The sequence below is a fragment of the Amblyomma mixtum genome, chromosome 2, assembly GCF_055824585.1.
Source record: "Amblyomma mixtum isolate Tamu chromosome 2, ASM5582458v1, whole genome shotgun sequence".
NCBI classification, from domain to species: Eukaryota; Metazoa; Arthropoda; class Arachnida; order Ixodida; family Ixodidae; genus Amblyomma; species Amblyomma mixtum.
In genome coordinates this window covers 198,572,397-198,586,372 of record NC_143013.1, presented here as the reverse complement: position 1 = coordinate 198,586,372, position 13,976 = coordinate 198,572,397, and the positions used below count along the sequence as shown (strand labels likewise).

General features: G+C 48.0%; 1 protein-coding gene across 2 annotated transcripts in view; it reads right to left on the bottom strand.

Moving 5' to 3' along the window:
• Positions 1 to 762: 762 nt before the first annotated feature.
• LOC149362169 (uncharacterized) overlaps positions 763 to 13,976 on the bottom strand; it is a 52,182-nt gene continuing 38,968 nt past the window's right edge. For both annotated transcript variants that reach the window (XM_089572931.1, XM_089572932.1), the window contains exons 19-24: positions 11,882 to 12,069; positions 10,371 to 10,561; positions 8,759 to 8,808; positions 6,015 to 6,350; positions 3,026 to 3,271; positions 763 to 2,271 (exon numbers count right to left, since the gene is read on the bottom strand). In XM_089572931.1, the coding sequence (XP_089429057.1) occupies positions 1,765 to 2,271; positions 3,026 to 3,271; positions 6,015 to 6,350; positions 8,759 to 8,808; positions 10,371 to 10,561; positions 11,882 to 12,069 (1,518 nt within the window). In that variant the 3' untranslated portion in view covers positions 763 to 1,764. The remainder of the gene's footprint in view (positions 2,272 to 3,025; positions 3,272 to 6,014; positions 6,351 to 8,758; positions 8,809 to 10,370; positions 10,562 to 11,881; positions 12,070 to 13,976) is intronic.

Genomic DNA, 13,976 nt, shown 5'->3' with positions numbered 1-13,976 from the left:
TCACGATTTCTTGCCGCGCCGGTCATACTTGTACAAGGCCTCCTTCTGGAGCTTGTTTGAATTAACCAATGCGAGATCAATAGCATCCGAATTAGCGAGGATATCCGACTCCATTCATTTACGGGGTGTTGACTAGGACCAAGCCAGCAGTTCGAATTGCCGTATTTACTCTATTCTAACGCCCTCTATTGAAATGCGCACCAGTTTTGCCACGGCTGGCAAGTGGCAGCCATTGAATTAAATTAATTCACTAAGTAATTGAGGTCCTATGGCTGATGCTGTAGATTCCGCGGTAGAATGCGCGGCTATATGGCTAAACCAAAGCTATAACATCTTTCACTGCAAAAAGCAGGCAGAAACATGAAGTCGTCTTCTCGTTGCTGCTCTGTGCAGCACTGGTGTTGGGGCCTCCAGAGTGTTGCACTGCAGACATCTCTAAAAGTGAACAAAAAATGACAATGACAGGAATTTCCATCTTCAATCACATAATAAAAGTGCAAAGAAGCCTTGTGCAGCTGTCATCTGTCCTTTCACTGCGTGAAAATGTTTAATCCTAAGCACTTCGGAAGATAACGTACTTGCATGAGCATCTCGGCACTATCTACATGCTGCTCGTATGAACTACAGCTGAAGAAATTGTTTATTAAACATTATTTATACTAAAATATTCACTGTCGATTCTGTCTGATATGTCCTGAATACACGTTTAGGTAAGTGCAGATATTTTATTGCCACAGTTGTAGCAGTAACTGATCACTTAACTGGACGAAACAGCCATTTAATCTGGCAACAGTACAATTCAATACAACAAAAAAAAGTGCACACTGCATTCAGCCAAGCACTGGAAACGGCATGCTCAATAACTGTAGATATACATGTATGTGTTGACTCAGGCAGCAGAGGTGAGGCAACTGTGCAATCTTCACACAGCTATGTTGGCTTTCCGTTGGGATTCTTGCAAAACAACTGAAGGAAGCCTTAACACAACAGCCTGCACATAGTTTTGTCAATTATACTGTTGGCATTCCTGCAAACATATTTGTGTGAAGTGCACTTGATATGACTACGTTTGCAGAAATTATAAATTTTGGAAGGATATGAAACGGAACTTGTGGGCAAGATGTAACAAAGCAATTTGGAGCTTTGAAAAGAATCGTGACAGCATCTCTGATCTCCCCGCAAATGCACCTTTAGGCATCTCACGAACGTTCCGACGCCAAGAAATACACCGGTGCATACCGCTAGCACCGAAGCTATTAACAGCTCAGGTATTCACCAAGAGCTGTGAACAAAAAGTTTCACACAAAGTTTCACAAAGTACCTTTAAATATTCAAGAATCAGTATGCTGATTTGTGCAAGTGCATGTTATCGCCTCTGCACATGGGACAATAAAATTTGCTGCTTTCAGATGATGTGCAGTATGTATCAGATTTACATTACAAGAATACCATTCGGGCATGCAAAGCAGGCATTTAAACTGCTTCCAGGCAAAACGTATAATTACATTAAACGTAGAACGTATCCTGTACACGAAATTTATGATGGCAGCAACCAGTAGTCCCACGCTGCAAACCGGTTCACTCGAAAAGATCTATGCTGTTCCTGAAGCCTTGGAATCTGTCACATGCAACAAAGAGCTCAGGTTTCTCAAGGCAATGTGCATGGCTCTGTGAATGCCCGACATGCTGCTTTGGCTCGCATCACTGGGTCACCGACAATGTGGCACATAACCGCGGCGCCTATGCCACTCCCGACACTGATGTTCATTGGAACTGGACCGTCTCGACGACAGTCTCGACGCCCTGCACAGACTCGACGGCACCCAGCAGCAGAGCATCGGCTGGCAGCGTCTCGGCCGTAAGCGTAACGGTGAGCGTGCCGTCGTCAGCCACGCTCAGCGTGTCTTCCGCCTCGGCGCCCGCGATGACCTGGTGGTGCTGCAGCTCAACCACATCCTCTTCCTCGGCCAGCACTGCGTCACCACCTCCCGCAGCCACGGCGGAGACGGCGTTTAGAAGCAGAGCCGCGGCCTTGGTGTGCTTGCCGGTGTCGCCCAGCATGTTGCCGTGCACGTGGACCACGTGTCGGCGCAGCATCTTGTTGGAGACGACGCCCTTGTGGCACATGGGGCAGAAGATGTGGTAGTCGCCCGTGTGGAAGCGGGTGATGTGGTGCCTTCGCGACATGGCCAGTGTGAACGCCTTGTCACAGTAGGGGCACTTGAAGGGCTTCTCGCCCCGGTGGCGACGCATGTGCGCCTCAAACACACCCTGCAATGGGGGAGGAGAAAGGGAAAGGGTCGAATGTGAGCCCTCGCTATACCTCGTCCAATACTGAAGGCAGAAATAACTTGATCATCCTTAGAAGCTTCATGCAAGTGAGGCTACGCCCATTTTATGCGTTGAAAGTACACACGCTTACCTATCTGTGATGACGTATAACAGTTCCAGCTAGCCTACCTACGTTGGTACTCTCAGCTCCACATTAGGTGCCTCCAAAGTCAGCACAGCCATTACATTGCCCCCAGCAATGATGATGAGTTGTCATGCTGCCAGACATAATGTCAGGGCACCATAGGAACACATGCACCATGCTGTCCCCATGAAGCATTTGTGCTTGAATGGCAAAGCGGGCGTCAGTTGTCATCACTGCCTGCCACTGGGCATTTAATGGCACCGATTTATTATGTAAAGTTAGGCCATGTTTCTCTGTTGTTAAGGCGGAGGCTTGGGCAAGTTGGTACATCATATGTAAGTATAACAGAGCTAGAGACGGGACGAAGGAAGAAGCGCCTTGTGCTGTGTTGTTCTTCCTTTGTCCCGTGTCTAGCGCTGTTTTACTTACATACCATGTTTCTCATATGAGTGGAAACATATTTGAGACCATTTTGTCTCGATGGCAGCAGCCAGTCAGCTTGTTTTGTCTACGACATACACGTGCATGTTGTCCCAGTTGTTTGAAGAAAACAATGTGCGCAAGGCACCACCGCCTTCCGTGAGCTGCCACCTGATGGAAGACGCCCACCTCTGAGTGGAGGGTGACCTGGCAAAGGTCGCACTTGAAGACGGTGTCCTGTGAGTGCCGGTAGCGGTGGGCGGCCAGGCTGCCCGGGTACTTGAAGCGCTTCTTGCACACCTCGCATGCGTGGCTCCAGGTGCTGGGGCCCGCCTTCTCGTGCTTGTGCACAATGGCGTGGAAGTTGAGCGAGGCGATCTTGTTGAAGCCCTGTCCACACGTGTGGCACCGGTAGTGCAGCTCCCGGGAGTGCGCCTGCACAAGCATCGCCACATTACCACCACGGTTGGCAGGGAAAGGTGCCGACACTGGTCTCAGTCAAGACCATGCGGGTTTGTCGCAAGCACCTTGATCCTCTGGGTGCCAAATATGCTAGCGTGTTCCCCCTGTACACATCATCATCATCAGCCTGACTATGCCCACTGCAGGGCAAAGGCCTCTCCCGTGTCTCTCCAATTAACCCTGTCCTTCGCCAGTTGAGGCCACAGAATTCCCGCAAATTTCTTAATCTCATCCGCCCACCTAACTTTCTGCCGCCCCCTGCTACTGCTACGCTTGCCTTCTCTTGGAATCCACTCCGTTACACACATCGACATAAGCTATTTAATGCACTAGTGGACAATTCAAGTCACATTCTAGACCTTTGATAAGTAGTGCACTGATTGATGAATGTACGAGGCAGATGGTGAGATGCGGGAAAAGCAGTGACGAGCAAATCAGAAGGGACCATTCCGGTAGCCAGTCTGCAGGCCGGGCATTACTCTGAGGCTGCAAATTATCTTGACGAACTATCTGATCAGCAGTGCATCGACTTCTCAATCTACCCAGTAAAATTTGCATGGTAAATGTCAGAACCACCAAAAATCTGAATTAACGAGGATTCTAAATAAACCGATCACATATTATCAAGGCTTTACTGTAGCAGCAGGGGACAGCACATGAAGGTTTAGTTGTTTTGGGACTGAAACTAAGTGAGCTACAAAATGTGCCTCAAAACATGCAAACATCTAGTGTAGCTTGCTTTGTGCACATCATGTAGATTCTGAGTTGAGAACCTGGTTATCACGATGATACGCAAACATGGTAACAAAACTACTTTACGAAGCAAAGGTAACAAAAAAACGGCATTTATTCAGAGTTTGCTTCAAAGCATGTAAAAAGATATTTACAGCACCCTGCCTCTACACTGGCTGGAACAAGTACCCGATAATTTTAGTACAAACAAGTTACCCTATTAGTTGATCTGAATTTAAAGCTCAAATGTTTGCATGGTTCGACTAATACGTGCACCGATCTTTCGAATGATTGAACGCAATTCCGAATGGCAAGCAAACACTTTAGTGGGTGGAGTGCAACGCAAGAGACTGAATTGCCATTCTCTTCTCCATACTGATCATACACAGCTCAGTCACAAGTAATGAGCACAGCTGCCAATTACCGGGATGTCTGTCCACAAGGGTTTGCAACTGCGTCTTTGAGGACATATAGGAAGTGGATTCAGCTTCCAGAATGCTAGCGCCTTCCCTCCGTGGCCTACTTTCCCAGGGCCTGACAGAAACTGAGTGCATCCTGGGTGGCTGTCGTAACACAGGCTCACCACTCTAGACTTTCATCTCTACTCGATTCTGTGTGATCCAGTTTGCTCTGCCTTGTCACACAACTCCTGCATCGCTGCCTTTTAATGTGATAGGTGCTAGTACCAGCGCCCGCACGGTGCAGCACTGTGGAAGCTACAGAGGAGGGGAGAGGAACGCCATCTGCAGTGCTTGGTGCAGCTGGCACAACGAAGCACTGCGAAAATTAGCACAGGAAGAAGAAGCAGCACAGCGATGCAAGAATGAAGCATTGTGGAATGTAGGGCAAGGGGAGAAGTCTACCACTGCTGCACAGGAATAGTGACAGAATACACCACACGGAGAAGCCGGTATGGGGCACCAGCGTCAAGGAAGGACACGAACCACGATGTGTGTAGTAACCAATAGCACGTGGTGGGAATAGACGATAGATGCATGCGTCGATAGCAGTGTGACACAGCATCTGAGTCAGTGCTACGCTGCATGCAATGGATGCAGATGGACCGCACAGTGCCATGTCAATGCGTTGTGCTCACAACCAGGTGTCACGCCTGCAGTGCTCGTTTGCTCCATGACATTCTACAGCATCTTCACGCGCCACGTGAGTCTAACAGCTATCGCCGTGTTTTGCACATTACGTAGCACAGCGTAGATGTTGTCACTTTCTTTGCAACTTCCGCATTACTGAACTATACCGACAGTTGCGTCAATCAGGGAAAATTGAAGAAAAATTTCCTCAGCCTAGCCGCCCGCTTGTTATGGCTCAGAATATGCACAAAGGGGGCATTTGGTGGTCAGTTTTGTTTTATATTACATTTAGGTGGAGTACTTGCCCGGTTCAGTGAAGATTAATCAGAAATCTTCATTGTCTGTGGTGATGGTGAACCAAAACTACAAGCTTTCCCAGTAATGATGCCGGTAGCGCCATCATGCGCCCTCCCGACGAACGACCACTCTACCGCGCAGGGAGGCTGCGGAGAAACTCTTGGGAGAAGCGCAAGGTGCGGGTAGGGGGGCAGTTGCGTGTAACATTTTCTGCACCGAATTCTGAGAAAATAGCCAAGAAAGCACTTTCAAACCAACCGCGCAGCCGCTTTCACCCCTCTTGCGTTTTGCTGCAGCTCAATGGTAGAGCTCTCATTCCTCCGGCGGGCACAGATGGCGCCACGGGTACAACTGCTGCGAAAGCTTGCATTTTCGGTCCACTGTCACCGCATAAGATGGAGATTTTTGATTAATGCTGACCGAATCAGGCAAGTACCCCAAACAAACGAAGTGTGAAACAAAACTGACCACCAAATGCCACCTTGGTGCAATATTGAAGCCCTAACAAGCGAGCAGTTAGGCCGAAATAATTCTTTTTCAATTTTCGCTGATCGACGCAATAGTCGGTCGAGAGGAGACAGGCAGGTGCATGCACATACCTGCAGATGCAGGTCGTACAGGCCCTGGGTCTCGAAGTACTTGGCGCACTGTGGGCAGGCGCTTCCCCGCTGCTCCTCGTGCGCCTGCAGGTGCTCCTGGAAGCTGGAGGGCAGCACGAAGACGCGTGGGCAGCGGGGGCACGGGTAGCTCTCGCTGGTGTGCGCGGTGCGGATGTGGCGCTCGGCCTGGTTGCGCTCGATGAACCCCTTGCTGCAGAGGTCACACGCGAAGGGCCACACGCCCGTGTGGTCCACCAGGTGGCGCAGGTAGCCCTTGCGGCTGTACGACATGTACGTGCAGTGCTCACACCGGAACAGCTTCAGGTTGGGCGCACTCTGCACAAAGACAGGAGAGGTGGGCTTGTGTAAGGCTCCAACAGCTGCTTCACAGGTGAAGAGAACAAGGAAAGGACAAGGCTCAAAGAAAAAGCATAGGACAAAGGAAAAAAAGGACAGAAATTTGGAGAATGCTTAAGCTTTTCCTTTAAGAGTGGAACATGACAGCGTCTTGCAATGCTGCCAGGGAGTCCAAGAACACCATCGCCCATTCGGCTGTAGCTCATTGGTAAATTGGTTTCTGAGGAAAGGAAATGTATCTGTCTTGCATATCTTGGTGGACACCTGCACCGCACCATAAGTAAGGGAAGGGAGGAAGATGGGAGTGACCGAAGATACCATATTCACTAGATGCGCTTTTGTTCATTCCAAACCACCAAGCTGGCGTGAGAGTGGTTAGGTGCTCAGCTCGCACTCCGGAGGCCCTGGTTCGATTCCCCAACTTGACCAATTTCCTACTCGGTTTTATTAATGCTTCTGCGATTTTTCTCTCACGGCCAACACCGCCGCCGCTGCCGACACCGGCTTTTCTGCGACAGGGGCCGTTAATGCTGTCACATTAACATACACAGCTGCTGACTAGAGAGTTCAGTTTTGGGAACACCAGAATACAAAGTCTATCTAGAAAGTGTTTAATTTATGGACTATGGAAACCTGTGGCTTAGACTGCGCTGGTTTCAGCTGTCTGCTACAGCGATGAGCTAACATTAAATACATAAATCAGAGCCCTCATTTCTGTCCACTTGTATGGCACCGAGACGCAATTAAATGAGGAGATTTACAGTACTGGTGTGGCATTCGCAATGGCAGAGCAACTTGATCAGCACATTTGCATCAAGACTTCTGCAGTCATCCCTGAACTGAGAGCACCAGAATTTTGTCCGCGCTTCACTCAAGGAACTGTACCCAAAATGTTTATGAATGGTTCAAGGAGTTTCAAAGAACCAGAGGCCTCAACAAGGGAAGGAAGCAAAATACACTGATCCGAGTCTTCCCACCACCCTGAATGCAACAGTGGCACTACCGTCTCCTCACTCACTGGCATCTCATAGGCAGTTGACTGGAGAAAAAGGGCAGTGTTTATTGACACATGGAGAATGTTGTTCACTTCGGCAGACTTATGCCCCAACAAGGTGTCAGCTAAGCAAGAGATCCCAGAGACTGAACACATTTTCATAAGATGTTCTCGGGGTGGACATTGCTTGTTTCAGGAAAGATCATCCACTTCCACATAAACTCCTGCAATGTTTGCCTGCTTCTACTCAGTGCAAGGGGGCAGCACAGGATTAGATGGACGCATTAAATTAAGAAGTCTGCAGGGATAAAATGGCCACAGCTGGCAAAGGACAGGGTTAATTGGAGCGATATGGGAGAGGAGGCCTTTGCCCTGCAGTGGACGTAGTCAGGCTGATGACGATGGCGACTCAGTGCACTGTGTATGTGTGCGTGCACCTGCAGTTAGGTTAGCAAAGCGCAACAGGTTATGTTCATGCCAATGACAATTATAGTAGTATTCCATAACACAAAATGACAGACAAACCACTCTGAAGGTTAGGCGAGTGTGCATGATGGCTACGATGGTCTCAAAGGTTCTATCCATGAGAAAAGAAAGATGCTGCTTCTGTTGGTTTGTTTTTGCGTGTCTGTTTTATATTTTTTTGTTTTTTGCTTCCATACCATGACGTATGACAAGACACAGCATCATGCAAAGCAAGATTTGAAGTGCAGTATTCCGATTGGTGCCACACTGCTCTGTGAATTCCATGACTGTTGGGTATTCTGGAGTAAAGCAGTATGAACACACAAATGAGGAGTTTAGAAATGAAAGCTCCACATAGAGAACCTGGTGCCTCGATACCAAGCGAGCCAGCCAAGAGCCTAAACAGATGTTCACAGACACAAGCAAAGGTTTGATGGAAAGGTATTCTGTGTCTTTACAAAGGGAACACATGAGAACACCACCAACACTGTCAAGTCTGAATGCATATTAAAGCTTATTGTCCCTGCCACTAGCTCGTTTACAATGCTTCGAGATGTACTGGCAAGACTCTGATGACCTAATTTTATTTCTAATTTTATTTCTCTGTCACCTTTCAAAAATCCCATGTAGAAGCCAAAAGATCGCTGGTCTTGATCCTACAGCCCCCACGATTCCTGATGAAGACAACTCAACTTAGAGCAACATTTCCCTCTAAGTGCGACTCCTTCTAATACTTAATGCTCTGACAAAGCAAGTGATGGTGGGACATTCAAAGCACACGAGGTTAATGTAGGACACTGCAATTCAAAAGCATTACACATGCTGAAATCTACAGCAAGAAGCCAGGTTACAACCGAGCAAAATGATAAGTTTCTGGGAGCACTGGTGCTTGCAGGAAATTCCAGAAGGAAGGAAAAGAGAGACCAACCGTTCCATCAGGCATCAGGGCACCCCCTTTCTCCGATGTTTCTGGCTGGACTGCACATGAAAAAAAAAAAATTTAGAACAATACATCGTGCAATAAGATTATGAATCGAACGTACAAGAACACCTAGGTGGATCTGCACACTTTCCACATTTATCTAGGCACACCCTGTCTAAGTACACCACAGACACACATCAGTGCAAGCAGAAAAGGTCAACCGCTTTGATTCTTTAACAGGGCTATCACATCAGAAGGTGAGTAGCAACAAAGCCAATAAATCAATAGTAAGACCAACTCTGGTATACGCAAGCATAATTTGAGATCTGAATCAGCAATATCTTGTAGAAAAGGTTGAACGTGTTCAAAGATTGGCAGTAAGGTTTATATTTTTGTCTTACCAAAGAATGCAGTCCGTATCAGAACTTCTTTTATGAGCACAGTTACCCACATTGGCTATTCGCAGAAAAATTGCTAGGCTAAAGTTTTTTTATCAGCTTTATCACAATATGTTCAATCTGGATTCCAGCTTGTACTTGCGACCACCCGGAAGACTGTCATCCCGTACTAACCATCCCTTCGCAGTTAAGTCATATATGTCGAGAGTTGATGTCTATAAGTTTTCGTTTCTGCCTAAAACAATTATAGAATGGAATAACCTTGACCGACACGTATTCAACAAAACTTGTTCACTCAAACTTTTGTAAAAGAGCTGGAACTGTGTTGTACTGACTGATTATACCATTCCCACCCTGTAACAGCCCGCAAGGGCTAACAGTATTTGGAAATAAATAAATAAACCTTCAGTGTGAGAAAGTATTGAAAAATAAGCAGACAGCCAGTTCATTAGTGCTTCCGAATTGACAAAAAAAGATTCCCTGACATCTTCCCTGGGAGTAACCATCAGCTGAACTGCATGCAAAGCTTTACTAGGCTCCTTTGGAATTTAGTCGAGCATGCAAAAAGAACAGCGTGCAGAAGGTAGCTCGTTGTATATCAGGCTAATTGATGGCTGTCACGTAACCAGTAATTGTAAACCTCAATGCTGCATTATTCCAAACCATTACACGGGCTTCTTCCTTTGCACCATACCCTTCAACCACAGTAAAACCTCACTGATACATTTCCGGTTCATGCGATTTCCCAGTCCAAATGCTCAAAATGTCTAACAGAGTTACACGCTATATTACTCCCAGTTATTATATTCCCGGATAACACGATTTCCCGGCCACTATGTTTAAAACTTTGAAAAACCATGGTCATATAATACGTTCATTGATCAGCCACACATGTGCAATCACAAAAGTGAGCCGAGCATGCGGGCAGCGACATGACAAGCTAAAATGCAGAGGCAGTCATCCGCCATGGTGGCTTTTCTGCAGTGCCTCGATGCAAGGAGGTGAAGCACCATCAACCACAACAACAACAACAAAATTAAAATGGTGCGCTAGCATTCAAGAGAGCTGTTCTTGCATTTTTTGTTAACAACACATCAATGAGGTTTTACTCTACTTCCTCCGCTTTCTGCAGGATACACTCAAGCTGTTTGAGAAACCACAGGTCTCCTAGAAACCTCTGCAACTCCTTGTTTGGGGCTGGGTAAACGGATGGTACGCACACTTGTGTCCGCACAGCAGGTGCAGCATGAGCTCGCGCCGCGTCATGAAGCGCATGGGGCACAGGGAGCACACGTGGTTGGTCTGGCGGAGGTGGACGCGGCTCACGTGGCGCTTCTTCTGCGCCAGGAAGTTGAAGCCCTTGGAGCAGTGCTCGCACTTGAACGCCCGGCTGGTGCCATGCTTCGCCTGCCTGCGTACAGGGGACGCTATGCATTCCTTGGGCTACAGTTCAGGACCCACTTCGTATTCTGACAGCACTTCTGTCTTTCCACAGTGTGCAGCACACTGGCTCTGCTGTCGCTGCAGTTCGAGGAGAAAGCCAGTCCTTGCATGAAACTGCAACACTGTGCAGCCACTACACATCTGCATATCACTCTTTTCAACACAATCTATGTGCCTGACGATATGAAATAAAAAAAGCTTCCCACAGCATTTTGTAAAACATGAGTGGGTGATGACAAAACTAGTGGTGCTTGAAACACAAGGACGCAGAAAAGTGGATAACACGTGATGAAAGAGTAAAGTAGGGCTAGTTGGTGCTTTTGATCCACAGACTGCGACATATTGCTAGAATTAAAATACTCACGAAGGACAGAGAGCGTGGCCTCGTGGTAGAGCATCCGCCTCGCATTCTGGAGGTGCTGGGTTCGATCCCCAGTGCCGCCGGGTACCCACCAGTTTCTTTAATGGGTACAAGATTTCCCCTGGCCTGGTGCTCGGCTCTTCTAGGGTGAGATGCTTGGGAAAAGGGCCTTAGACCACAGTTGCCTTGACAGATCAGAAAAACAGGGCCACAAATGGGCTTCTACCGCACGAGGCAGATTTAGGGTTGTTTGACGGCGGAACGAATTACTGGCCCGTCAACACAGCAGTGGTCAAGACCCTTCTCCCAAGCATTTCACCCTGAATAAGCCGAGCACCAGGCCAGGGGAAATCTTGTACCCATTAGAAAAACTGGTGGGTACCCGGTGGCACTGGGGATTGAACCCAGCACCTCCCGAATGCGAGGCGAACGCTCTACCACAAGGCCACTGCTTCGGTCACTCACTTCCACTTACTTCATTCCGTCCTTGTGTGCACAGCGCTACATGTTCTGTCACGAGCACCAAGTCATCTTTGCTAAACGTAATGCCTAAAATGCCCTCATCACGCTATTTAGAAAGCACCAGAGCCTCTGCAAGTTCCCTGTAGGGTGCAGCAGTGGAGCCCTATTGATACCACTCCCAGGTTAAAAAATCAGCAATGGATGGCAAAGCAGAGACTTCCAATTTGCAAGCACAGGCTCTTAGGACGTGAGCAGCTCTTCTCAACAGACCCATTTCACTCAGCCTGAAGGTAGATGAGGAGATCACCTGCTGCAGCGGCCTCAACACAGCAGCCATGATGCATCAGAAACCACAAGTGCAGCGCAATATAGTATTGCACTTGATTTAGACTTTTGCGGGCTGGCTCCACTGCTTTCCCTATCTATCAGCAGTGTACTCTGCAGTGCCGACATGGAGGCACTCACTGGTGGTACTTGAGGGTGGTGCTGGTCTTGAAGCTCTCCCCACACTGTTCACAGCTGAAGCTGCGGTCCTGGCCGTGGCAAAGCTGGTGGTTGCGCAGCGCTGTCTTGCTGCTCAGACACTTGCCACACTGGTCACACTGGGGACGCTGCTGGCACCGGCGCCGCTCCACATGCCGCTGGTACCGGACCTGTTGGTGCAGTGCGAGAGAGCACGGCTGTAGCATAGTCAAAGGCCCAAACTCTGAAAGCTTCCTTTCCTTCGAAGTCTTCCTAACCTTACGTGAGGCCTCCTTTCCGCAAGTGTTCGATGGAGGAAGCCAGCTTACTCTGAAAGCTCTCCTCGCCTCTCCTCAAGTAAGGAACGCATGCCGCCCATGTAGGTTTGAGGGTTCCTTCACAGGTTTTACTTGAACGCCCTTATTCAGTAAAAAAAAATAGTCACACAAATCTTTAATTGATTACTAATATACAGAACCACCGATCGGTACAGGACCGATTTCTGCCGCTGGAAAAATTCCGCCGATTCCCATCGGCCAATAGGACGCCGAGTAGGAACTTGCATTCCCTCGGCGACAAACATGGCGGCACTCTTTGAAGCTAGACCCCTCGATTCGGTCTGAAATCGTCGCTGTTACTGCATTTTTAAATGCGTTCGCTGGCCATAAATGGGGCATCAGCCTTTTGCTTCGTCTCATCTTGCCTCTGTGGAAAGTATGAGTGATAAATTTGCCTTATTTTTTTATTTAGATTGATGATTCTGCCGCTTCCAAGCTTAAGAGGACCATCGGTTTGTTGACAGAAGTGGTTTCCATCCAAAAAACCAGACGGCGCCACTAGCCTGAGTTGGGTGGAAAACTCATCCACCAGATGCAAAGGGAATAGCCACATAATTGTCAATCATCATGCCATAGCGTTACTGTTTGCATACGCTGAACTAAAAGTGGAATGTGAGAAATGGTGTAATGTCCCGCAAAATACCTGCATTTAGCGTATGTAAGCATGCTTACGCTTATGGTACATAGACAGCGTCGAGTTATGCTCTTTTCTAACCATATTTCTGTACACCACGAGCGGCGACGTGGTGGCCGGGAGGTGTGAACGAGGCAACATTTTGGTGGCGGCGGATTTCGCTTGCACTCACCGCCAAATGCCCAAGTGTGACCGAGCCGCACCGATGTGGAATCTGAACGCAAATTCGTCCTGTGAGTACACTTCCACTGGATTTGCCGTGTATTTACCATGAATTTACCGTGGATACAGGTACACTTCATCGAATGCATATTCACAAGCACGGTTAAAAAATTGCGTGTAGTCTCCCGCGTAGCGCAGAAGTCCTCTGCACCACGCCTCTACATGCAGCAAGGAATCTAGAACCAGAACAGTCTGCAGTGGGCTAAGTAACCTCTTTTAAGGAGGTGTGTCTTCTCCAGCATTCTGGAGAGAAGCTTCTCGAGGTCTGCCCTCCCAAGGCAGGGTGGAGACAGTCCACAGCTGCTCTGGCAGTAGCAATGAAGGCTTATCAGCCATCCAGTGTATGCAAAATATACGTGCCATTACACTTATTGCTCTTTTGGCCCACAGAAGGGCGGCCCTTAGAAATGACGCCAAGCCACACACAATTACAAGCTTGGTTTATCAGCCAGTGGTTTGCCTCATCACTGGGAAGTAGAATAACAAAAATGGTTGAGCATTCGCAAGCTATGAAACCCCTTTGAAGAATCTCCACTGAGGCTGCATGCATTATCAACTGTGAGTTGGAATACAACGGTGCAAGAAAGGAAGAGAAAACACAATAGACAAGATGTTGTATTCCATTAGCTATGTCAGTTCACCAACTACGTAACTCAAACAAAAGTCTTGCTGTAGTGAGTTGGAATATCAGCTTACATGGGGAGGACAGCACCAAAGTGAAGGCAACAAGGCCTGCACTGCCAGCGGGCATTGTAAGTAAAGCACGAGTTCACAGGAGGGTGAAAGGAGTGTGCAGCAGCTATTGAATTTGTTGCAGTTGATGAGCAGTGGCTCTGTGCTGCTCTCTGAAACCATGCAAGGGTGACTGGTCTCAGTTACGTGCTAATTAAAACTAGAGGTTTAC